This window comes from Scyliorhinus canicula, chromosome 6 (assembly GCF_902713615.1).
Source record: "Scyliorhinus canicula chromosome 6, sScyCan1.1, whole genome shotgun sequence".
NCBI lineage: Eukaryota > Metazoa > Chordata > Chondrichthyes > Carcharhiniformes > Scyliorhinidae > Scyliorhinus > Scyliorhinus canicula.
This window is the reverse complement of record NC_052151.1, coordinates 130,506,030-130,533,322: the sequence shown is the minus strand read 5'-3', so window position 1 is coordinate 130,533,322 and position 27,293 is coordinate 130,506,030. Positions and strand designations below refer to the sequence as shown.

Genomic DNA, 27,293 nt, shown 5'->3' with positions numbered 1-27,293 from the left:
TGATTTTCTTTGCATGAAACCTGAAGACTGTGTGCCTACTGAGTGAGTGATTCTTAAGGATACATGGAGCATAGAAGTGGCATAGAGTGGAATGGGCAATTAGGGGCATGGGGTTGCAATGGAGGTGGATGGGTGAATGCATTGACAGCTGTGATTTAGGGGGCCTTTGAAACTGTTGGAAGCTAGGATACTGTGTCGGAGAATTGAACACACACACACGTCTCACACTCCAAGTGATCTCGGTGTTCACTTCCTTTACGTGAACAGACCTGCAATCTGAAACATGGTTAACACTGTCAGATGAAGCTCCCTACTCTCCTGACTGGTGATCTGGTCCAGCAGGGCTTTCAAGACTCATATATATGTATATATCAGGAATTTTCGGTTTCTCCTTTCTAACATTTAAAAATGTTATTTTAATTGGTTAAATACATGTTTAATGAAAAATGCAAGGACCATGTTGATTGTGATTTTATATAAGCCAGATTTATTGAAATTGAACAAAATACTAGGTTTAAAAAAACATCCATAAAAGCAATTGCTGGTAACAAAACAAATATAAACCACAATGCAAAAAGGTAAACCACAATAGTTTCCATTTATAACCTGATCCAATTACAGTTTTGCATCCCAATAAAACCGTATGTATTCAAATAATGTATTTAAATAATGTTTTTAAACTGCAACTCATTTTTAAAAAAATGCACTACAGATAGAAGTTCTAAATGCTGAAATAATCATGCATGAACTAAAATTGGCATAGAAGCATAACAGTTGAAGTGTCTTTCATACTTGATTTATAATGTAGTGTCATTTAGATACGATTTTCTAAATCTTGGTTGCTAGGAGCACAGAGTGGAAAGTTCCCACTTGTACACCTACAAATAAGTGTCCTTTCACTTGGTTCCAACCAACTCCAGCCATAGTTAGTGAAGAGGAATTCATACTGCTCCAATGTGACATTTACACTCGCCATAGCAACCATCCTCTTGGTCCTTTCAATGAGATTGCTAATTTAGGAAAAGTTTTTGTAAACTGCGCTGAGCCTTTTCAGACACTTCATTCATAGCTTCGCAGAGAAAAAAAGAAATAAAATGTTTCCAGCCCATAAAGTCCGATTTGGAATAGAATCCTGTCGAGGCTGAAAGACAGCATAAAAACCCGACAGCACCACGTGTTATTCCCAGGTTTTCATTCAATAAAGGAAATTTCAAATTGCTTTTTGAGAGCGAGTTAAATAAATAGATTCATCATAAAATGTTTATAAATAATTCCAATGGATTTCTCACAATGTAGCAGTTCACAAATTGAAAGTGATGCTCATAGGATTAAAAACAGGAACCTTCCAATGCATTTTCATTTGCTGAGCAAACTCGGGTCCGAAGAGTGCAAATTATTAAAAACTATACCTCAGCAAATCTATCAAATGACATTCATGAAAGATATTCATTCTTAAAATCAATTGCACTTTCTGATTTTGCAATTCAAAATAGAAAATCTTGGAACATCTTCCAAGAATCACTGCACAAGTCATGGACACTTTTTTGTTCCCCCCTCCCCCAGGATTCCATCCTCAAAATAAGTCCAATGTAGTGTCAAATCTAATTTGAACACAATCAATGCTCAGCAATTGTATCAGGAAGCACAGTATTAGTTATGAGGCAGCACTTGGGAAACTTCCTATAAACAGCAAATGAAATCTGATAAATACAAATAATTTTTATTGGGTAGAAAAAATGTTTCCTTGTTGATGAATAGAGGAAAAAGATCAAATGGAGAGGATAGGAAGAAAGAAAAAATTAAACAGAGGCTATTAGGACATGGGATAAATTGAGCCGCAAAGCACCTGTTTCTCGGGTGCTGTGCGACCTCAAGGCTGCAAAATAGGGACAGGAAGCATGTACATAATGCCAGCTAGAAGTGCATGATCCACCATACTTATAAGATCAAATATGCACATTTTCCCCCATGTTAGAAGCAGGCATTTGGTCCTGTGCTAATGCTAATGCAAGATCTAATCCCTGCTGCAGCAATGGTTTGCAGCCAGCATTTCAGCAAAACGCTTGTATCAACCAGATTTAAAATAAAAAGTATTTACCATAATTGCCACTGTCCCAGTTCCACAACCCAAAACCTCAGGCCCAATTTTGACTCTTTACCCCACTCACCCTGATCTTGATCAGGCCCAGAATTCAGATCTGCTGGCCTGTATCCCCACACACTCCTTCCCGAGCTTAAACCCAATTTGAAGTTGAGGTCTGAGTCTAAGGGATTCCTCAAGCCTCATCATTAGTATGCCAGTGAATAATGCTGTCTTTGGGGTCCCAAAATTCAGCACTCCCAGATATAACCTAGAGGATATCCTATCATAAAGAGTAGCAAAAGCAAAGTTGATTAACTTTTGAAAGGAAAATAGATGAATAAGAACTACATCATACCAAGTATGGGGAAAGAGCAAGGGGATGGAATTAAGTGGACAGGTCTTTCAGAGATTTGGCACAGAAATGGCTCAATGTATGTAAAATTCTGTTTCTAAGGGGCTCCTTGACTTAAACTCATCTGGCTTCATTCAATTTCTAACCGGAGCAAACAGAATTTCAATGGAAGATGCCATATGGAACAAAGAGGCTGAAAGTACAATGGAAAAATGAAAACATAAATTACTGGTAGACATTCAACACCACTATTTAAATGATAGGAAAACCTTTGATATTGATCTGTTTTTTTTTTAAACCCAAGCAAAATTTACAATTAAGTTACAACAAAAGGATATGGTGAAACAATTTCAAACATTGACAGTTAATTTTTTTTATATCAACAAAATTTCCTGGCTACTTTGGTAGCCAGTAACATGAAAATGCAAGTGAATTCATTTGTGCAGCTCTCTTACACCCCAAGGTTGATAGTATAAAAAGATAAATAAGCTGTAATATCAGAAAATGTGACAGAGACAAATTCATGGATAGGAGCTTTGCAGAACGGGCCCTACTGACTTAATTATACTTTTCTCATTGCCTTAACAGAGTTGGATTTTTAAATTTTTTTTTAGAGTATCCAATTATTTTTTTCCAATTAGGGGGCAATTTAGTGTGGCCAATATACCTAATCTGCACATCTTTGGGTTGTGGGGGGAAAACCCAAGCAGACATGGGAAGAATATGTGCAAACTCCACACGGACAGTGACCCAGGGCTCAGGTCCTCAGCGGCGTATGCAGCAGTGCTAACCACTGCGTCACCGTCCACCCCGATTTCTTTTTTTAAAAACGTTGCACTTACAGGCAGTAGAGAATCAAAGAAAGACACCACATAACAGCAAATGAGCTGAACTTGTTTTTTAAAAAATATATCTGGTGTTAGTTTGTCCTGGTCAAGATTAACTTTTATTTGCCTGTTCAGTTATGGGAGTGTTCTTATTGTACTTTTGCCCAATGCCATAAGGAACATGTGCTGCAATAGTCCCCAATGCTTGCGCTCCTTTAACATGGAACATCTGGTCATCAAAGAAAATATGAGGGCGTATTTTTTCTAAAAGTGGCCCTTTTGGTGCCCCTGCAAGGAAGAGCGCTTCATCAACCTCCAACCCCCAGCTGCGCAGTGTCTTCAAAGCCCTTGCTCCAGAACTGGCGGCGCTTCTCGCTGTGACAAGATAGGTTCTGATGGGGCAATTCAAACGTAAATCCTTGGCATGGAACTTCTTCTGGAGCTTTCCTAATACTTCCAAAAATCCTTTGAGGGGTCCCTAAGTGAAAAATAAATGAGTAAATTACACCTTTCAGAAACAGTTGCTGTGTAATGGCTACTAGATCAGAAATATTCAACTTCTACTTAAAGCTAATTTCTCATTTTACACTTGTCATTTGAGATAATTGGTGGTACTATTACAAGTTATTACCTCAAAAGTACTTACCTTTACTGCTGTCCCTTCCCCCACCCCATGTACTATTAAGTCAACACCAATTTGGATCAACTGAAATTGGCAGCTCTCCCTATACTTTCCCGAAATACTCCCAAAGCATAATGGAAGAAAGATGTTCCTTTTCACCTTACCCAGAATAGCAGTCCGATATTACTATGTACATTTATGTTTCATTTTGTCTTGAGTGACAAACTCGATTAAAAATCTGATGGGGTTGGGAAAGAATACTTTTATCTTACTCAAAATAATCAAAACATTGCTAAATTATTATTTTCAAATGTTCCTCTCATTTCACTGTGGAAACCTCTGTCTCTGTTTTTGCCAGCTAACATATAACCTTTAACGGATTTTCCTTCCTCTTAACTTATTTGAGTCTTCTCTTCCCTTACTCAGGAACATTGTTTTCAAAATCATGAATTTTGTGCTCCCAAATCAAGGGAGGTGATGCTGTAGATGTTATCATTTGGTAAGTAGGGGGTGGGGTGCTGTTTTAACAGCATATTATGGCATTTATGTGCTACCCTCTCTGGCAAGCATTCATGGAAGATGCCTCAGTCAGACATTCATGCAGGAGCCAGTGAGGGACAGAAAACCAGTGGGTTCTGAGACTGCTCCACTCCTAGTACATCAGATTTCAGTTCCTTTGAGAAGATGTTCTATAACTATTTACAATTGTTGGTTTCCCTGCCTAAGTCATGGTTCATACCAAAGGTTTTTTTTTTAAAAGAGTAATTTGTGGTTACATTGGTCCAGTGTTTTTCCATGTTGAGAATTCAGCCCAAGTCCGAAATGCGAGAAAGAGGCTGAATGGAAGCAAAATGTTCGCCAAGGAGGATAGGGAAAATTGTGTGTGCTTTATTCCAATCCAATTCCTACAGGAATTGGATTCAAACAATCTAAAATATTAACTAGATAGCATCTTCAGAAATAACACTACTTTGAAGAAAAAAAAGTGGCAAACTTTCTACTTATCCATAAAAGCAGAATGCAATGGCAAATTGCAACAAAATAGATTACTTCCTCCTGATTCTGTAACTAAAAACATCTACCACTTTGTTTTTCTCCCAACTGAATAAAGGTTTGCTAAACACTTGAGCCATAAGTGACCATGAAATGAGATGGCAGGAAGTTCTGTCAAGCTAACAGAGAATCTATCTTCTGTTTATTGGCAATTGGAGTGGCAAGTTAGAAGCTCCCATTTGGATCAGGCAGGAGACTTAGTTGTACATGTATACATTTTGCAGCCAACATGTGTACTGGACACCTAAGTCTTCAGCAGGTTTTAGAAACAGAGGTGAGAGGGGAATTCAGGGTGAACTTTTCAGGCTGATCCATCAGTAGCGTATAGATGACTCCAGATGCAATATGAATCCATCTCTTTACTTATGCTCAGCTCTTTTTGGATTCTGGTTTCTTCCAGCTTGGCTTTTCTGAAACTGTCCAAAGATTTGCGTTTGCGCTTTTCTTCCCAAGCCGACATTTCCCTTGAGTAACCTCATCCCATTAAAATGGACTTGAACTACTAGCTTGTCCTTGCTGTGATAGTTTATGCAAATAAGCTTAGATCAAAGAATTTAAAGTTATTTGCGCTTACTGCCAAGCACTATGCAGACGTAGTGTAGAGCTGCAGTTGAAAATCAATCAGTGCCTCTTTGAAACTAAACAGAACAACGTATTATATAAGTGACCTGTGCAAGTGGCTTGTCTTCAAACTTCTGCTCGTGTTCAAAAAACGAATCTAATCCATGAGCCTTTACAATCTTCTCTGACTCATCAGAGAAAAGAACAGCATCTCCATCAAATGCCACCCTCAGCTGGCTATCTGAAAGGTGCAGGTCCTTCTCACCCTGAAACATAGTGGCTGCTGCAATTCCTGAAATTGGAAAGAAAAATATAATTACAGTGCATGATTGCTAAATAGTCATGTTACAAGTACATCAATTTATTACCACATGTTCCAGCAACGCCACACTGCAGCCTGTTAAAATAAAATTTGAAATTGACCTGCTGCCTCTAAGGAAACAGAGCGATTTTAACCAAATGGGTTGGGGAGAGCTTTCTGTAAGCAAGAAGCTCACTATACAACACATTTATTTGTTGCCATCATCATCCTCTGCATCTCTTTCTCCCTCCCCGCCCCCCCCCCCCCAACTATTTCCAGCTGTACCATATTTCTGGATTATTATTAAATTCCTTTAAACAGCTTTTACATTGGGTTACAGCCACTGACTCCCAATGTCTGAGTCTCAGGATAACACAATGGGTGGGATCTTCAGGTCGCGCCTGTGATATTAAAATAAATTTAAGAACTGCAAGGGTTAATGAAATGTCTAGATCAGCCACTAGATGGAGCTAGTTACAAATATATAAGACATTGATGCTAAGCCTTGTGGGGAGAGAAGTGAAGGAATTAGCTAAAGTACAGACTGAAGGAAAGATAGTGTGAGTGAGAGCAGATCATAGTTTCTAATAGTGTAGAGATTAGTTGTAGATGAGTGTAGATTGTATGTTAATTATCAACTGTGTATTAACCGCACCAATTCCTGTGGCAAGTTGGACCGGAACATTTACCCTCATGGCTAACCTGAAGCAAATTGGCCAGCTTTTCCAGAGTCAGCTAAGCCAATAACTTCTATTTGTTAATATAGTTTTTCTCGTGACTGGTCTTAACAAATGTGATAATGTTTCTTTTGGCATTCTGTTGACTGGCCAAGATTTGCTCCATGGGAATGTGCAGCACAATCAAAGAATGAATGCAAAAGCAATTTTTGGTTATTCGATCGTGGGATGTGGCATCACTGGTAATGCCTGCCCATCCCTAATTGCCCTCAAAGATGGCAAAGTGCCAAATCCCTACCCCCCCACCATGAAGGAGATTGCAGATGAGCCACCTCCTCGCCTCGTCCAAAACCACACATATTTACAGCAGGAATATCCCTCCCTTCCAAATCATAGCCGCTGGCACAGAGATCATTGCATTATCTCGTATCTTTGCTCCAACTGACCAAGCAGCAGCCAACAATTGAAACTGGCATCTTTCTGCTGTATACAATTCTGCACGAAAGTGGACAATACATTTCACTTGAAACTGCTGTGTTCTTTCGTGGGTGGTGGTGGAAGATTGGGGATACATGATCGTACATAAATGCTCCCAGAATTTGCCAACTTTGGCCAGAAAACTGTGTCAAGATTTACACTGTCAACTGACAGTGACTTTCACAACTTTTCACTGTAATCTCAAATTTGGAACATTTGAAATACTAAACCATTAACAAGACTGATATTCAAGGCAACTGGTAAGTTTTATTTCGGTGAAAACAATCCTGTAGATATTTATCCCAACATTACACTGTTGATTCTTTATTTTTTCTGTTTCTTGTTGGAATATTTTTCTTTCGATACAGGAAATCCCAATTTCAAGTTGCTACGGATGTAACAGGGCCTATATGCACATTGAGCATCGGGATTTTCATGATAGCATTGTTTCCTGTCCGGACTGCTCATGACCCGAATGGAGATGTTTGGCAGTGGCCTCTCCATTCACAGCTCCTCTCAATCCTTCGTTCATTTCCTCACTCTTGCCCAATGATGTAGACAGAGTTGGAATATTTAGTTGGCGAATATAAGAATTTATGAATGAATAGCATTTGAAATTACAGGGTATAATGCTTTAGTTTTTTTTCTGATGAGAAAGATACCTTACTATGGGCGGACTTTTCCATTCTTGAGACGAGCCTGGTGACTGGCAGGAAAGTTGCCGTGATTCCCACTGGGTGGCAAGGTGTGTGAACATGCACAATCTTCTGTTTTTCAGCTCAATAATTATGTATCAGTAAGAAGCTTGGTGAATCTTTGGTTGGGGGGGGGGGGGGGAGCAGGAGGCTGCCTCCCCTGCACCTACCTCATGGCAGCTAAGGTCCTGGAACCATTTTTAAAGGGCACCTGGACAGCCATTTATTCACTCCAGGCCAGGAGTCCTTATGGCCACAGCTCATACCAGAGAAGCTGGTACATCTGAGCAACCACATTCCAGCACATACGAGGGCACCTCTCCTCACTTACCTGAACATTCCCTTCCAACAGTACTCTTTCCCTATCCTTCACCGGGCACCTTTCGCTATCCACATGAATTCACTGGACATTCTCGCCATCCTTTCCCCTCAAGCCTGACTCTTCTGTTCAACATTTACTTCACCTTTTCACACCCGCCTGCTCCAGCACTCAAGTAAGTTACATGAGGTCCTCAGAAGGAGAAAGCAACATCTACATATCTCAAACTTGTGGAAGAAATGAAGCTCGCCAGGTGCATGCCACTTGTGTACAATCATGAAACTGAATGTTCAACATTCTTGCTCACAGAAAATTAAGTTAGTGAACTTAATTCTGGCAAGGTGGCCTTTCAATGAGCATGCACGAGATGCTAATGCATGTGAATAGGTTTCTTGATATTGTTTGTCAGGAAGCCTTGGAATTTTGTTCTCACGATTTTCAACAATTTAACAGAATTTTTGTCTCTCACCAAATTAGGTGACCCACCCACCATGATACCAGGTGTTGGGTGGGGGTCCAGAAAATTCAGGCCCCTAGCCTATTCCATTGATTGTCAAGGGGAAATCTGATTCACTTAATGCTGTTTTATTTGAAGTTGCACTTTTCAGGCACACAACTACAGGGTTAAACCAATCTTGCTGCATTGTGTGTGTTTGGTCTTCTGGTCATGCTATTTTCAAGCAGGGTTGTGGCCTTAAATTTGTTAATCAGGTGGAAAGGAGGCATCTCATAGTATTTGATTATTTAATATATACTATGCAGAATTGGATAGGAAATTGAATTTCTGAGATTTTAAACTTTGTTCCGGCCACAGCTGATGCTATTGCTGAACAAGCCAAACCACTGAGCGAAGTCTGTCTCGCTGATGAGAAACCTTTTTTTTAAATTGCAAAAATGAAAAGGAAGAGCGACTGATCTCAAAAGTGCAAAACTCCAGTAACACCTTTGGAATGTTAAAAAAAATATATATTTTAAAAAACTACTTAAGCACACAAGATAAAAATTACACAGTTAAAGCGTTTTGCCGAAGAACCCCCAAAAATCACTTGCTTGGTCAAAAGTACACAATTAAACACCTTTTGGCAACAACCCATTCTAGATTCTTCACCATAAAAATCTAGTAAATATTACCCAAGTCAAGGAATTGTTGTCACTTTAATAAAGGTACACCTCACGACTTCTCAGACACTTTAACTCTGGTGTGGAATACCAAAAGGAGGTTTAGAAACCCTAATTGCTTCCTAACACAAAGACTCTCTTGGCTTAACACCGGGTGGCTGCCTCCAGGTCAAAACTTTCAGATTCTCAGCATTCCACACAAGGAAGTTGGCCTTCAGTATTTTCCCCCACAGCCACTCACACTCAGTTAAACATTCCTTTCCTGAATTATCTTTTTCCCCTTTCCGTTCCCTTGTCTTTAAAATATCTCTTTGAACTCAACTTCTCCAAACACAAAAACTTTTTATGCTTTAAATTTTGTCTCTAATTTTGGGTCAATAAAATTGAATATACTTTCCCCTGTTTATTCATGGAAATGCAGTAAGATGCAAATATTTAATAGTCGCCTCGGCTCTCCCTTTTGAAATTCAGCAGCTGAAAATTTCCCCATTTACCTCACAATACAAATTTCAGATCCAACTCATTTACTGGTAACTCAAACCTACCATAACCTCTCACAACAAAGTACAAACCTAACTCCTTTAAACTTTCGACTGTTAGTCCTCAGAAACAACTTGCCTCCAGTAATTTACCCATGTTCAGTTAACCTTGGGCACACCCACACACTTTTATCTACACAGGAAACAATCACAAAATAAAATAAAAATATACATCTTTCATGACAAAAGTGACTGCACCTTTCCTACAAAAGAGAAAATTATTATTCATTTAGGCCTTGCATGCAGGAATTATATGGGAAGGTTCTATCACTTTTCTCTGACAATTGACGATTATCAATATCTAATTATATATTTTCAAATATAAAACTAAATGTTTGGCTGACTACACATCACATTTTTGTGTTTCTTTCTCATTCTACCCATTTGTTGTATGCTTTTCTTCTACTGTACATGCTGTTTTATGTATGAATACTTGTAAGTGATCTGTGAAAAAGACTTGCATTTATGTAGTGCCTTTCATGCCCACAGGACAACTGAAAGTATTTCACAGCCACTGAGGTACTTTTGAAGTATAGTCATTGTTGTGGGAAACGCAACAGCAAATTTACACATGACAAGGCCCTAAAAATGGCAATATAAGGACCAGATAATCTGTTTTATTTACGTTGATTCCAGGATATATATTGGCCAGGGTAATTGGAAGAGCAACCCAGCTCTTCATTTGAAACCTTACCATGGTAACTTTTCTAGTACTGCATGAAAAGATCTGATACTCTAATGTTTCATCTGAAAGACAACAACTCTAATAGCACAGAGTTCCTTCAGTACTGCACTAGAATGCCAACCTGGATTTTGTACTCGAGTATTTGTAGTGGATCTGTAGTCCCAAGACTTAGAATGCAAGAATGCTCGCCACTGTGGTACAGCTGACACAATAAGTATCAGGAGCACTGTGGGCTTCTGTAGCTTATTAAGAAGTCTTACAACACCAGGTTAAAGTCCAACATGTTTACCATCTGATGAAGGAGCTACGCTCCAAAAGCTAGTGATTGCAAATAAACCTGTTGAACTATAACCTGCCAGACTTCTACTGTGCCCACCCCAGTTCAATGCAGGCATCTCCACGTTATTCTCTAGCTTAAGCATTGAATGATCAAATGCTATATGGGATTGTTTCAGTTCCAATTCTTCAACTTCACAATAATGATCTCAAAATTACTGCTCGTCATGGCAAAGCTGGTCTTTTCAGGGATTGCAAACCATTGCAGTCAAATATTGGTCTGGACACTTGGATAACTCCTCTGCTTTTCTTTGATGTGGAGATGCCGGCGTTGGACTGGGGTGAGCACAGTAAGAAGTCTTACAACACCAGGTTAAAGTCCAACAGGTTTGTTTCAAACACGAGCTTTCGGAGCACTGCTCCTTCCTCAGGTGAATGAAGAGGTATACCATGAAGAGGTATACGCGTGACCAATTCTGTAAGTGAGTGCAAGGTACCCTGGCAGCTCCCATGATGCTTACATCCTGAGATACTCCCAGGTGCCAAATCAGTTTGTGGCTTTAGCCCAGCTGGATCATTAGTGGTGACAAAGGGTATCCCTTGAACAGGTGGCTCATAGGTCAGCACGGTGGCGCAATGGTAGCACTGCTGCGTCACGGCGTTGAGGTCCCAGGTTCGATCGCAGCCTTGGGTCACTGTCCGTGTGTAGTTTGCACGTTCACCCTGTGTTTCCTTGGGTTTCGCCTCCACTACCCAAAAGATGTGCAGGGTAGGTGGATTGGCCACGCTAAATTGTCCCTTAATTAGAAAAATGAATTGGGTACTTTAAATTTATACAAAAAAGGTGGCTCATGCCGCCTGTCGGCCACTCAAGGACAGAGACAGAAGCAAGGTATAATAGGAGTTGTACTCCCATAAGGGCAGTGGGAAAGAGGGCCACTGGCTGCTGACGATAAGACTCTGCTACTTGCGTCGTTCAGGGAGTGCACTGGTAATATCTTCTAAGTGTGTATAATTTATTGCTGTTGTGCATACAATCTGGCACTGGCATAGGGAAACCCACTGGAAGATCAGGATAGTGAGACAGCTCCACAGGTGTCAGAGGATGACTCTACTGAAGGATCTGATGCGGAGCCCAGACAGAGATATGATGAGGACATATACATCGCAGTGTACATATAAGGCTTGGCTGATGGATATCTTAATAGGAGAACACCTGTACCCCAGAGAAAGCATGGTTTAATTAACAACTCAGGCTCTCTGATCTCTGCTGTCAATTTCACAATGTTTATTGACACAAGCTAAATGGTTTCAAGGATTTGTGAGATGTGGCTTTTGAACCTTCAAAAGGTCTGGATGATTAACACTTTTAAGCAAAGGAAAAAGTTATCCAAAGGTTACATTTTTTGAACATTTGTTTGACACATTAAACTATGGTGTTCATGGATACCAAAAGTGGGTCAAGAGGCATGAAAGTGCCATAGTTTGACATAAAGGATATAAAGAGACATGGGATGGGGTGTGGGGGTGAACGACAGAGCATAGGCTGATGGGTTAGATGGAGGGGCAAAGATTGGCATAGGGGACATGAGGGGACAGTGGAGGTGGGTGGAAGATGTAACTTTGCATGGAACCATGAGGAAGATCTTTTGAACTTGCCTTTTAAAACGTCTCTCTTAAAGGGTCGTGAACCACAACTTTTGGAAACCTGGCTCAACTCCTGAAAATTGCAGAAGATTGCCCATGACTATTCCTGTAATGAAATGTCGGGAGTACCAGATGCTGGTTTTGGACATAAACAATTTCACATACTTTAAAGACGCTCCTGAAAATTGCATGGTCCGGGAATGGGGTCAGGAACTCTGGAATCTAGATCCCCTCCCACCGTTTTAAAGGGCTCCTGAGTCAACCCAACATCAGACTATTATGTCTGAATTTATGATATTCCACTTTGGTGCAATACCATGTCAGTGTTGGTGGGGTGGATGTCCACCCATACCAATGGCCCCCACTTCTTTTTTTTTTTTTAAACAGACAATTTTATTGAGGTATTTTTGGCATTGTAAACAGTAACAATATACATTAGTGTGCAGATACCAATGACAAAACACAGTGCAAATAACAGTACCTCTCTCGCAAATAGACCCGCCTATTCTTCCCCCCTAATCTACACTATTCTACACCCCACCCCCCGCCACCTCCCCGCTGACGATTAGTTCCTCGCGAAGAAGTCGATGAATGGTTGCCACCTCCGGGCGAACCCCGATAGTGATCCTCATAAGGCGAACTTGATTTTTTCCAAGCCGCAAAAGCTTGGCATGTCCGACAGCCATACTTCAGTCTTTGGGGGTTTTGAGCCCCTCCAGGCCAACAGTATTCGTCACTGGGCAATCAGGGAAGCAAAGGCCACAACGTTGGCCTCTATCCCCTGCCGGGTCTTCCAACACCCCATCGCCAGCCTTGCTTTCAGTACCCAGGATATGACGTCCGCAAATCCCTGCCAGTATCCCCTGAGTTTTACACATGCCCCGAACATGTGGACATGATTCGCTGGTCCTCCCCCACATCTAGCACATTTATGCTCCAGCCCAGAGAATTTGCTCATCCGGGCCACCGTCATGTGGGCCCGGTGAACCACCTTGAACTGAATCAGGCCGAGCCTGGCAGTTGCGGTTCCATTTACCCTCCTCAGAGCGTCTGCCCTTACGCCTCCCTCCAACTCCCCATCAAGCTCCTCCTCTCACTTGAGTTTCAATTCCGCGGTCCCCGTGATCTCCGCTCCCATAAGCTCCTTATAAATATCCGAGACTCTCCCCTCTCCTACCTCCCCCCTGGAAACTACCCTGTCCTGGATCCCCCTTGATGGAAGGCGTGGAAAGGACGGGACCTGTCTACGTACGAAATCCCGTACCTGCAAGTACCTAAAGTAATTTCCCATCGCAGCCTGAACTTCTCCTCCAGTGCCCTCATGTTCGCGAAGCTCCCTTCCAGGAACAAGTCACCCACCCTTCCCACCCCCGCCCTCCGTCACGTTTGAAACCCGCCATCCATCTTTCTTGGGACAAATCGGTGGTTGTCACATATTGGGGACCAGACCGACGCTCCCACTTCCCCTGCATGCTTCCTCCATTGGCCCCAAATCCACAGAGCCGGCACCACTATAGGGCTGGTGGAGTACCTGGCCGGCGGGAGCGGCAGGGGAGCCGTGACCAGGGCTGCCAAGCTGGTGCCCCTCCACAAAGCAGCCTCCATCCGCTCCCAAACCGACCCTGTACCCACCATCCATTTCCTTATCATGGCTATGTTAGCTGCTCAGTGGTAGTTGCTGAGGTTTGGCAACGCCAATCCTCCCCCCACGGTTCCGTTCCAGCATCCTCCTCTTTACCCGCAGGGACTTCCCCGCCCAAACAAATCCCAGGATGATTTTATTGATTCTTTTAAAGAAGGACCGCGGAATGAAAATAGGGAGACACTGAAAAATAAACAGGAATCGCGGGAGGATCGTCATCTTCACCGTCTGTACTCTCACCGCTAGTGACAGCAGGAGTGCATCTCACCTCCGAAACTCGCTCCTCATTTGCTCCACCAGCCTAGACAAGTTCAACTTATACATCTTACCCCAGTCACGCACAACTTGTATCCCTAAAACTTTCCCCAACCTTCCTAAATGGTAGCTCTCTCAGCCTATTCTTCTGACCCCTCGCCTGCACCACAAACATCTCGCTTTTAGCCAAGTTCAACTTGTAGCCCGAAAACCGGCCAAATTACCCGAGGAGTTCCATAATCCCGTCCATCCCTGCCGCTGGATCTGACACATACAAAAGCAGGTCATCCGCGTATAGCGAGACCTTGTGTTCTATCCCCCCCTGACCATTCCTTTCCATCCCCTTGCCGCTCTCAGAGCAATTGCCAGCGGTTCTATGGCCAACGCAAACAGCAGTGGAGAGCGGGGCCATCCCTGTCTTGTCCCGCGTTGTAGTCTAAAATACTCAGTTGTCGTCCTGTTCATCCTTACACTAGCCTCCGGGGCCTGATATAGCAGTTTAACCCAGTCCACAAAGCCTTCTCCAAACCCAAACCGTCCCAGCACCTCCCATAAATAGTCCCACTCCACCCACTCGAAAGCCTTTTCGGCATCCATTGCCACCACTACCTCCACCTCTCTGCCCTCCGGGGGCACCATAATCACATTGAGTCGCCTTCTCATATTGGCTACCAGCTGCCTGCCCTTAACAAACCCCGTTTGGTCCTCCACAATCACGTCCGGTACACAGTCTTCGATTCTGGACACCAGGGTCTTGGCCAGCAGTTTAGCGTCCACATTAATCAGGGAGATTGGCCTGTAGGACCCACAAACTTCCGGATCCTTATCCCGTTTTAATATCAGCGAGATGGTGGCTTGCGACATCGTTGGGGTAGCACCCCATTGTCCCTCGCTTTGTTAAACACCCTAACCAGCACCAGCCCCAGTATACCCGCAAACTTTTTGTAGAACGCCACTGGATACCCATCCGGCCCTGGGGCTTTACCCGACTGCATGACCTTCAGGCCCCCCATTACTTCTTCAGCTCTAATCGGGGCCCCCAGCCCCTCTACCATCCCCCTGCCCACCTTTGGGAAGGTCAGCCCATCTAAGAAGCGCCTCATCCCCTCCGGCCCCGTAGAGGGTTCCGAGGTATACAGCTAACTGTAAAAGTCCCTGAATACCCTGTTCAGTCCTGCCAGGTCTCCCACTCGGTTCCCTGCCCCGTCCACTACCGTCCCTATTTCCCTGGCCGCCTCCCTCTTCCGAAGTTGCTCTGCAAGCATTCTGCTGGCTTTCTTCCCATACTCATACACCGTGCCCCTTGCCTTTCTGAGCTGCTCTACGGCCTTCTCGGTGGATAGCGCCCCCAGTTCCGCCTGCAGTCTTAGTCATTCCCCAAGTAGCTCTGCCCTCGGGGACTCTGCATATTCCCTATCCATCCGTATCATCTCCTGCACCAATCCGTCCATCTCTGTCCTATCTGTTCTGTCCCTATGGGCTCAGATTGAGATCAGTTCCCCTCTCACCACCGCCTTCAGCGCTTCCCAGAGCACCGCTGCTGAGACTTCCCCTGTATCGTTGACCTGCAGGTAGTCCTGCATGCATTTCCCCACTCTCTCCTCTGCCAACAATCACACCTCTAAACTCCATTATGGGCGCTGATAACTTTCTTTGCAGACCAGCAGGTCGACCCAATGTGGAGCATGGTCCGAAATAGTGATCGCCAAGTATTCTGTATCCCTCACTCCCTCCAAAAAGTCCCTACTCATAATAAAGAACTGAATACGAGAATAAATCTTGTGAACATGTGAATAGAACGAGAACTCCTTCCCAGTCGGCCAGCTGATTCTCCAGGGGTCTACCCCCCCCATTTGTTCCATGAACCCTCTCAGTTCTCTTGGCACTGCCGGCACCCTGCCCGTTCTGGAGCACGACCGGTCCAGGTCGGGATCAAGGACTGTATTAAAGTCCCCACCCGTAATCAACTTGTGCGAATCCAAGTCGGGGATTTTCCCCAGAAGCCTTTTGATGAAATCGTAATCATCCCAGTTTGGAGCGTAGACATTCACTAGGACCACCTTCACCCCCTCAAGCTTGCCCCGGACCATGAGAAATCTACCACCCCCATCCGCAACTGTGCTGTCCGCCTCAAATTTAACCTGTTTGTTAATCATGATCACGACCCCTCTGGTCTTAGCGTCTAGCCCCGAATGGGCGACCTGGCTAACCCAACCCTTCCGTAATATAATCTGGTCCGCCACTTTCAAATGTGTCTCCTGCAGCAACATTACATCCGCCTTCAAAGCCCGCAAGTGCGCAAACACACGTGCCCTCTTGACCGGCCCGTTTAATCCTCTAACATTCCAGTGGATCAGCCTGGTTGGAGGGCACCCTGCCCCCCCCCCCCCTACACCTATCAGCCTTCCCCCTTCTTGGGCCCACCCCCTGCCCATGTGCCGCGCCTACCCTGGCCCGCCTCTTAGCAGTTCCCACCCCCGACCCCTTCCCTGTTACCTGGTTCAGTTCCCTCCCTAGTCAGCAGATCATCTCCCCCCCCACCTCCCCCCAGCAACAATCGCTGCCATACACTGACTGTATACACACCCCCCACCTCGCTCCCGTTGACTAGCTCAAAGCAGCTAGCCTGGTGGCTCTCCACTCCGGCGCCACCCATGTCTCCCACCTATTGTCCCCCCACTCCCCTCACCCCCGCCCATCAACACCACCTCCCAAGAACAGCCCTGTTCGAACAATCGCTCTGGGATCAAGACAGAGACAAAACAAACAAAGAACAAAGCTCGCCCCCACCATAGTGCAATTCCAACTGTGTAATGAGGTGGGCGCTACCACCCACCCCCCTCCCAACATTCCCAGAAAAAAAAGCAAAAAGAACCCAAACAGCCCCCCAGCATCCAACAACTTAAACTTTAACTATAACTTTGGCTTTAACTTTAAAACTTTCAAACAGGCAAACTCCAAACACAAGAACACCCCCAATTTAAGTAAAAGAGCATGCCAAGTGACATCGCTAACACGAACGGCAATCTGCGAACAAATGCAAACATCCCTTAATACACTCGAACTCGAGTCCATGGGTCCTCAGTTTGGCACCAGTCCATGCCCCTTAGCGAAGTCCATTGCTTCCTCCGGGTCGTCAAAATAACGTTGCTGTTCCCGGCATGTGACCCAAAGCCACGCCGGCAAAAGTAGCCCGAACTTGACCTTTTTAAACAGGATCTCTTTAATTTGTCTATAAGCTGCCCTCTTTCTGGCCACCTCCTTGCTCAGATCCTGGTAAATGCGCAGGACACTGTTGTTCCATGAGCAGCTCCTCGTGCTCTTGGCCCACTGTAGAACCCGCTCCTTGTCCCCGGGCTTATGGAACCTGACCACCATCGCCCAGGGGGGGGGGGGGGGGGGGGGGGCCCTCACGGCTGCCTCGCCTGCACTCTGTGTGCCCTGTCCAGCTCCAACGGAAGCGGGAAGAAATCATCCCTCCACCAGCTTCTGCAGCATGTCTGCCACATATGCCGTGGCATCCACTCCCTCGGCCACCTCCGGGAGCCCAATGATTCTCAGATTCTGCCGGCGAGACCTGTTTTCCAGGTCCTCCAGCTTGTCCATCAGCCTTGATTGCTGCTCCTTCAACTTACTAATTTCCACGTCCGCTACCATTTGGAAATCTGCCTGCTCTTCCACGGTCTTCTCCAGTGCCTGGACCTTCTTATCCTGAGCATCCAGCCTCTGGTCAAGTCGCTCCATCACTTTCTGGAGCGGTTCCAAATTATCCCACTTCAGTGATGCGAAGCTCTCTTTCATGACCTGCAACATGTTGTCCAGTGCTGTCTGGACCATCCTTTCCATGGTCCATTCGTCGGCCATCTTTCCTCCCATTTGAGCTTCCACACCACCTTTGTTCAGCCCCTTTTTCGCCTGGTTTCGCTCCCTTCTGCTCCTTAAGTCCACACAACTCTGTATGGATTCAGATCTAGAGTGCTATTGTTTTTCACTTCAGCGCTCAAAAGCTCAAAAAAGTCAGGGAAAAAGGTCTTAAAGACTGATTGGCAGAGTAGACTCTGTGTCGCTCCTGGGTAGCACGGTAGCACAGTGGTTCACACTGTTGCTTTATAACATCAGGTTTCCTGGTTTGTTTCTGGCTTGGATCACTGTCTGTGCGAAGTCTGCACGTTCTCCCCGTGCCTGCATGGGTTTCCTCCAGGTGCTCCAATTTCCTCCCACAAGTCCCAAAAGACGTGCTGTTAGATGAATTGGACATTCTGAATTCTCCGTGTACCCGAACAGGCGGAGTGTGGCGACTAGGGGCTTTTTACAGTCACTTCATTGCAGTGTTAATGTAAGCCTACTTGTGACCATAATAAAGATTATTATTATGTCTTATGGTTGAAGATAAAATTAATTCCTTACAGAATGCCTTTTGCCAAGACGATACTCACACACTTGAACCAAGCAGCTTAACTGCTGTGGCTATGCTGATTAAGGATATGGTTATCGTTTCTTTTCCATACTTATTACAGCAATTTGTTCAGTTCTATGTGAGTTTGTTGATTCCCTACCTGCTTCAATTGCTTCCCCCACTTTCTCAGAATCTGATGAAAGGTATAAATTGGTGAGGTACGCTTTCAGATAACCAATTGGGCTTTTTCCACCCGTCATACAAAATCTTTCAATTGACAGATCTGTTTAAAAAAAGAACAAAATCAATGTTATTTTTAAGATGTGGCCCTCTTTAACAATTCACAAGCATTTATCCATGAAAACGTATTTTCTACAAATGTGTGCTTAATTGCATTCTATTCCAAAGCCAACACACCCAGGTGAATTTAACATCTATATAAATAATAGCAGACAGAAACTGTCATATTTGTTTTGTTTAAACCTGGACACATCTATGATGCACCAAGGTCAATCTTCAGTAAAAATTATAGACATGTGCATTGCACATAAATGTATAAATTCTACTCCATCCTTCCAAACACACACACCTTAGGGTAATAAGTCAATCCTGGTTGAATTGCGCTAATAGATGCCATGGTGCAAGACATCATGAAGGCATGCTGCACCCAAGTTCTGTAATACAAGTAAAGATTTGTCGGTTTCACTCAGTGCTCTAGTCTAGCCTGTGATTGAGGGAATGTGTGCAATACTGTATGCTGAGAGTCAGGACTCCATGCAGGATATAGGGAAGAAATACATGAACTGCACCCTATCAATAACTCTCATCATTACACTTCCAGAAGCTGAGGGCTATGAAACAAGTTGGTGTTTCTAAGTGAGAGCAATGTGACCTGATTACTCATCAAAGCATTTGTTACACTGAGAGACTCTCGCCCAAATTTTACCTGGGGGGACCTGGCTGGGGAACAGTTAACATAAGACAGAACACTTATGAGTAGAATAAATTTACACATATCATCAGGACAGAATCTGTAATTTTGGCTGAAGGCCTAATCAGCATACGCTGCTCAGCTAGACTAACCTGACAGGAGATGGATCTTGCTCAGTAGAGAGAGATAAAGTATAGTTTGAAGGTGTTATTCTATTGGGCAGGAGCGCACCTCTCTTACATTGGCGAAACCCCCCTCTCCATCCAATCTCTTGTCAATAGTGTTCTCTCCAAGTTACCAAAACTCCCCAAAACCTAGCCCATCAGCCTTCCTCCTGACTGCTCTACCAGCAGCAGCCCCTTGGTGCAGCCTCCTGCTGTTAAAATTGTTCGGGCCTTCACATCCCTGGCCTTGCAGGTTCCTCACCTATCAGTGGGCTCCCATACACCATGTGCAGAACAAAAACTTAAATTCACGATTCTGAGCAAAAGGGAATAAACTCGGAGGAGGAGGAAACTGATAACCTCCAGGCATTTAATAATTATGCCCTATAAGATTGCTTAGTTTGAAAGTGGAGGGATCAGATTTCGTCACTGTCACAAAAATAATTGAATGCAAATTTTCCCATTGCCAGTTTATTTTTCAAACTTTGTTTTGTCTTTACAAAATAGCAAAAATGGATGATCTATTCATTGCAATGCACAAAATACACCAAATATGAATATTTGTTAATCAAGATGAATACATACTTGCCTGTCTACAAATCAGAGATAACGGCAAAGTGGCTCTGGGAGTCCTGAACATTGATTGTGATCCTATAAAGTCTCAGGCATCAGGGAAAATACGGAGAGGAAAACCTCATGCTGACTGCCATCTACCCCGTAACGTCCACCCCAGGACAAATCTAGCAGCTCAAAACTAGCCATCCATGAGGCATTGTGGGCCATGAGCAGCAGCAGAATTGTATTTGACCACAATTTATAGCCTCAGAACCTGGCATATCCTTCATGCTAGCATTAATATTCAGTCAGGGTCATAGAATTATGGAATCCCTACAGTGCAGAAGGAGGCCATCCAACCCATCGTGTCTGCACCAACCCTCGGAAAGAGCATTCTAAGTAGGCCCACTTCCCCACCCTAACCTTTGGACACTAAGGGGCAATTTAACATGGCCAATCCACCTAACCTGTCCAACTTTGGACTGTGGGAGGAAACCCATGCAGATACCGGAGAACATATAAACTCCACACAATCACCCAAATTCTGAATCAAGCTCAGCTTCCTTTGAGGCAGCAGTGCTAACCACTGTGCCACCTTAAATTGAATCAATCCTGATTCAATGGAGGACTGTAGAAGAGTATAGCAGAAGCAATACCAGGCATACATAAAATTGAGCCAGCTTTGTGAAGCCACAACACAGGAGTACCAGCATGCTAAAGAGCAGAAATATTATGCAATAGACAAAGCTAAGCAATCCCACTACCAACCAATCAGATTAAAGCGCTGCAGTTTTGCTACATTCAAGCATGAATAATGCTTGGCAATTAAACAACTAACTGGAGTAGAAGACTCAAAAAACATTGCCATCCTCAACGATGGCAGAACTCAGGTCATCGGTGCTGGAAAACATTCAGCCTGACACTAATAAGTGGCAAGTAACATTCATGCCGCATAAATGCCAGGCAATGAGGATATCCAACAAGAGCAAATCTAATAATTTTTCCTTGACATTCACAGCATTACCATTGCTGAATATATCAACATCCTGAGGGCCACCAGTCACTAAAAGTTGAACTGGACTAGCTTTGAAAATACTGTGGCTACAAGAGCAGGTCAGAGTTTGGGATTCCTATGGCGAGTAACTTCTAACTCCCTAAAGGCTGTCCACAATCTACAAGACCGAAGTCAGCAGTATGATGGAATATTCGCCACTCACCTGGATGATTGCAGGTCTACCAACACTCAGGATCCACCATCCAGGACAAAATAGATTTCCTTCCCTAATGAAGAAGAATGAACCTGACAGATTTTTACAACAATCTGCAATGCTCTTGTGGTCACTTTTAGACTAGCTTTTAATCCCAGATTTGTTAATTTAATTTAAATTCCACCAGAATTAGCTTGGGTCTCTGAATCACTAATCCAGTGAACCTCCTGCATTTTTTAATTAACTTTCCAATCTGTCACTCCCCTTGCAGATTATGTGTTGTGCATTTTCCTTTCTGCTGCAACTGACTGTTTTCATTGAGGGATTTTCATTTATTTATATGCCCTTCCTCATTGGAATGCCCAACACACCAATTGGGTGTGTCACTCTCGGCGAAACATGCATATGCCATGGTGCCCACTTTGCTCTGAACGTCCGAAAAGCATGCTTAACATCACAGCAGTTTAGCACAAATAAACATTGGGCAGCACGGTAGCCTAGTGGTTAGCACAATTGCTTCACAGCTCCAGGGTCCCAGGTTCGATTCCCGGCTTGGGTCACTGTCTGTGCGGAGTCTGCACGCTCTCCCCGTGTGTGCGTGGGTTTCCTCTGGTTTCCTCCCACAGTCCAAAGATGTGCAGGTTAGGTGGATTGGCCATGCTAAATTGCCCTTAGTGTCCAAAATTGCCCTTAGTGTTGGGTGGGGTTACTGGGTTATGGGGATAGGGTGGAGGTGTGAGCTTGGGTAGGGTGTTCTTTCTAAGAGCCGGTGCAGACTCGATGGGCCAAATGGCCTCCTTCTGCACTGTAAATTCTATGTAAAAAAATTCTATGTAAACATGTTTGACATCATAGCAATTCTGTAAATATATCCACTACATTCTATATTATTCATGGATTTTACATGCTTATGGGCAGGGCAGCACAGTGGCGCAGTGGTTAGCACTGCTACCTCACAACCAGGGACCAGGTCCAACCCCGGGTCACTGTCCATCTGGAATCTGCACTCTCTCCCAGTGTTTGCGTGGATCTCATCCCCCACAACCCAAAGATATGCAGGGTAGGTGGATTGGCCAAGCTAAATTGTTCCTTTTTGGAAAAAAATAATTGGGTACTCGAAATTTATATTTTAAAAAAAGTGCTTATGGGCTATGTCAATGTTATGTGAATAAAGCTACAGATGTTTAGCAACTGAATGCATTACATTTAAGTTGACATATCAGGCATGTCAATGGTCTCACTGACAAGAATGAACATTGTCAAGAATTTGAACACGCCGCATTTTTAAATTACTGAAACTTTCTTTTTAAATTTAAAATATCCAGCCAAGAGTGTGTTTTAAATTCTCTTCAAACATTTGGCCTTTTGAGTGGTTGTAAACTCAGCTTTTAAAAATCAATGCATAATTATAGACTAAATAAATGTACTGTGGCAGCCCAACCCAGAAATGGTAACTTTTAACTTAAAATCATCTGACTTTGATCTATTTCCAAGCAACCTATTTCAATTGGGTGTGTTCATTTTATCAGAAGCATCTGCTGGCAAGTTCAGGTAAATGATGCAGAATCCATAGAATCCCTCCAGTGCAGAAGGCGGCCATTCGGTCTATCGAGTCTGCATCAACCTTCTGAAAGTGCACCCTACCGAGGCCTACTCCCTGCCCTATCTCCATAACCCCACATCTTTGGACACTGAGGAGCATTTTTAGCACAGTGATGCCTCAAAATGCCAGGGACCAGAGTTCAATTCCGGCCTTGAGTGACTGCATGGCCAATCCACCTATGCTGCACTGCTTTAAATTGTGGAAGGAAACCGGAGCACCCGGAGGAAAGCCACACAGTCACGGGGAGAAGATACAATCTCCACACAGTCACCCAATGCCGGAATTGAACTCTGGTCCCTGGCATTGTGAGGCACCATGCCATCCATAAAAATAAAGTTCCAGTGAGCTGTCCACAGAAACAAAACGTTGCTACCATAGCCACCTCCTCTCGCTGAATGAGGTGCACCAGAATCATAGAACAGTGCAGGAGACCATTTGGCCCATCGAGTCTGCACCGGCCCTTGGAAAGAGCACCCCACTTAAGCCCAGGCTTCCATCCTATCCCCGTAACCCGATCTAACTTTTTGGATGTGGAGATGCCAGCGGTAGACCGGGGTGAGCACAGTAAGTAAGAAGTCTTCACCAGGTTAAAGTCCAATAGGTTTGTTTCAAATCACTAGCTTTCAGAGCACTGCTCCTTCCTCAGGTGAATCATTTTTGGTAACCTCTTGGAGACTAAGGGGCAATTTGTCATGGCCAATCCACCAAACCTGCACATCTTTGGATTGTGGGAGGAAACCGGAGCACCCAGAGGAAACCCACACAGACATCGTGGATAAAGTGCAAACTCCACACAGTCACCCGAGGGCGGAAATGAACCTGGGATCCTGGAGCTGTGAGTCAGCAGTGCTAACCACTGTGCCACCCCAGGAGTGGAAAGAACCCGCAGCATGTTTGGGGAAGGCAGCAGATAAATTATACTGTAAAATTAAAATAAAATCCAATGTGCATCAATGATAGTAAACATACAGGGATCCCAATGAACATACCGTAGTGATTGATGCTGTTTATCAGCCTCACTCCGACCTGGGCGTGGTTATTTGTCATCAGAACTACATCAAATATTTCATCACTGTCTGGGTAAAGTTCACGTAGACGTAAATTAACAGTTTCCAGTGCCTGAAATAAATAAATTATTTGAAGTCCAAGAGAAAACAATTCACTGTTTTACATGCCCATGCAATGATCAAACCCTCAATTTATTGAAAGGTTCAAGCTCTTCATGAAAATTCATAGTCTAATCACAGATACATTAGTTTAGAAAGAGGCCATTTGGATCATTATGCTTCTGATGCAAGACGAGAATTTGAATGAGAGTCTTTGCAGGTAATTAAACATATTCAGGTCCAGATGGAGCAACTGGAGAGAGAGATAACCACAGGTTATGAATGTGAATTGTCTCAAGCCAGGACAGTTGGTAGGATTTCACAAGCCCAGGCCAGATGGTGGGGGGGTGAAAGTAATGCGACATGAATCCAAGGTTGAGTCCGTACTCATGTGTGCGGAACTTGGCTATAAGTTTCTGCTTGGCGATTCTGCGTTGAGCAGCTCCTTCATCAGGTAAGTTATTTTAAATACTGCAATACGTTATATAGTGCCTTCAGGGTAGAACGTACCAAATGCATCCCAATAAAAGCAGAAAATCAGTGGAGGTAGGGTGCAAAAGGGAGGATTGTAAAATGATCACTATCACTAGAAGAAAAAGTAACAGACAAATTAATGGAACTAAAGACTGACAAGTCCCCTTGACACTATGACCTGCATCCTGGGTCTTAAAAGGAAGTGGCTGCAGAGATAGTGGATGTATTAGTTGTCATCTTCCAAAGATTTCCTAGATTCTATTTAAAAGTCCCAGTGGATTACTGAATTTGTAACACCACTATTCCAGAAAGGAGGAATCAAAAAGAAAGAAACTGCAGGCCAACTGGCCTAACATTTGTCTTTGGGATAGTGCTGGAATCTATTAAAGAAGTTGCAGGATATTTTTTTAAAAGGTGATAATAAAATGAAGCAGTCAACATGGCTTTCTTAAAGGGGAAATTGCGTTTGACAAATTTATTAGAGTAACTTGAGGATGTAACAATCAGGATGGCTAACAAGAAACCTGTAGTTGTGTATTTGGATTTCCAAAAGGCATTCAATATAATGTCATATAAATGGTTACTGCTTGTGGTGTTAAGGGTAATATATTAAGATGAATAGAGGATTGGCTAACCAACAGGAAATAGTGAGTCAAGAAAGAAGAGTCATTCACAGTAACTTCATCGCACTGTTAATGTGAGCCTCCTTGTGACAATAATAAAGATGATAAACGATTATTATTTTTCAGGTTGACAAACAGTGTACAATAGAGACCAGGGTCTCCATCACGCCGCACCAGAAATGCCGTCAGGATTCTTAGTTCGCCGGCTGGTCAGTGGGGTTTCCCATTGTGGGGCAACCCCACGGCGTCGGGAAACCACCGAGCTGCCGGCAAAATGGAGAATCCTGACGGTGGAGAATTCAGCCCCAGAACTGGGGCCTCAACTATTTACAATCTGTATTAATGACTTGGATGAAGGGACCAAATGCATATAGCCAAATTTGCTGATGATACAAAAGATAGATTGGAAAGCAAGTTGTGAGGACAAAAATCCATCACAAAATGTATGAGTAATTGATAGGTTAAGTGAGTGGACAAAAATTTGGCAGATGGATTATAATGTGAGGTTATCTGCATTGGAAGGAAGAAGAGTGAAGCAAAATATTTAATTATCTAAATAGAGCGAGGCTACAGAATGTCGCAATATAGAGATTTGGGTGTTCTTGTACATTAAACACAAAGCATTAGCCTTCAGCACAGCAAGTAATAAGGAAGGCAAATAGATGTTAGCCTTATATATTAGGGAGGTGGGGTATACAAACACAGTCTTGCAACGACTCCACAGGGTGTTGGTGAGGCCCACGTAGAGCATGGTGTACAGTTTTAAACATATTTAAAAAGAGGGTTTTTCTGCAAATTTCCATATATTAGAAACTAGAAGTTGAGAAATGAAATATTCATAATATTCCTGGGATAAGTTTTAAAATAATTTTCTGGTTAAAATTTTGGGAAAATTGAAACTTGTGCTGAGAGACAGCACTTTTTCCATTTTCTGGTTTGAGTTCTATAAAAAGATCTGAGTGTTCAAAAGGAGCACTTTTATTTGTTTCCACAAGTTCCTCACAGTATGTCAGTTAGCCAACTTTTTTTCCAAACCCATGCCACCCTTCTCTGGAATCCAAATTGCTTCACATACCTTTCAGGGCCTCGCCAAATCAAATCTATCATAAAATGTATGTGTTTTTTTAATGATCTCAATGTAAGAGTAAAAGAGGGAATAAACCACGAATGCTCAGAAATCTGCTGTACCTTCACTAATGGGAAAGCCGGCCCCTCCTTCAGCGGTTCCTCTTCGTGTTCCTGTTGATACTTCACGTAACTTTCCACTCCGTCCTGCTCGTAGATTTTTCTTTCCTCCACCATGTTAAAGAGGCAGCGTGAAGACACGGCGATCGTGATGGCATACTGAGACTTGGGCTAGCCGAGAGAAAAACAAATAGATACACGAATTATCTCCTTGCTAAAAGATACGGGCAGTTGCATTTTTTTTTTGAAAGGATACTAAAGCCCCTATTCATTTCCGTTTTGCACTCACAGTCCGCAGTTTTTTTGTGGATGACAGCCTTTCAAAGTCTTTCTGTGCATCTTTCCAATCGGTTGCTCTATCGACAGAGCATCCTTTGTCTTTGTTTTGAGCAACTGCGCCGGAAGCTTTCGCCTGCGTTTTGACTTCCTCTTCGCTCATTTTTAAGAAGGTTTAAGAGCTGCGTTAGCTGCTGAAGAGAAGCTCCTGTAACCACAACGAGGAAATGTCAAGCTTGCTGCTGGGCGGTCCTGAACCCATGATTCTCTGTGTTTGAGGCGCGTCACTTCAGCACAGACTGAGCTGCATGCGATCAGTCCCCACTGGGAGGGGAGGGATCTAAATCTGCAGGTCCAATGTGTTTAAAAAATAACTTGATCCCCTCCTTCAATTAATTTTCAATTAACTTAATTTTACCCTGGATCATTCTGCTCAAAGAACCCACCCTCCAGAAAAGAACTTTTTTTATTTTTGCAGTCATTGGCGGATTTGGGCTTGGCATGTTTTTTTTAAAATTCCATGATCTTGGACAGCACAGTAGGATGGAGTGCAACTCCCTTCACAATTCAAAGGACAGAAATACACATGTTAAATATAAACAGAAAATGTTGCAAATACTGCAATTATTCCTTTAAGTGGAG

The 27,293-nt window shown here is 43.5% G+C and overlaps 1 protein-coding gene across 1 annotated transcript; it reads right to left on the bottom strand.

Annotated features, from left to right (window-relative positions):
- Positions 1 to 464: 464 nt before the first annotated feature.
- LOC119967494 (cytosolic 5'-nucleotidase 1A-like) lies at positions 465 to 26,935 on the bottom strand. The gene is made up of 6 exons (XM_038800137.1): positions 26,665 to 26,935; positions 26,379 to 26,546; positions 23,977 to 24,106; positions 18,687 to 18,809; positions 5,606 to 5,790; positions 465 to 3,740 (listed from the first exon to the last, which is right to left on the bottom strand). Exons 1-6 carry the CDS (start codon positions 26,812 to 26,814, stop codon positions 3,375 to 3,377), a joined length of 1,122 nt encoding a protein of 373 aa, XP_038656065.1. The 5' UTR covers positions 26,815 to 26,935; the 3' UTR covers positions 465 to 3,374.
- Positions 26,936 to 27,293: the final 358 nt, after the last annotated feature.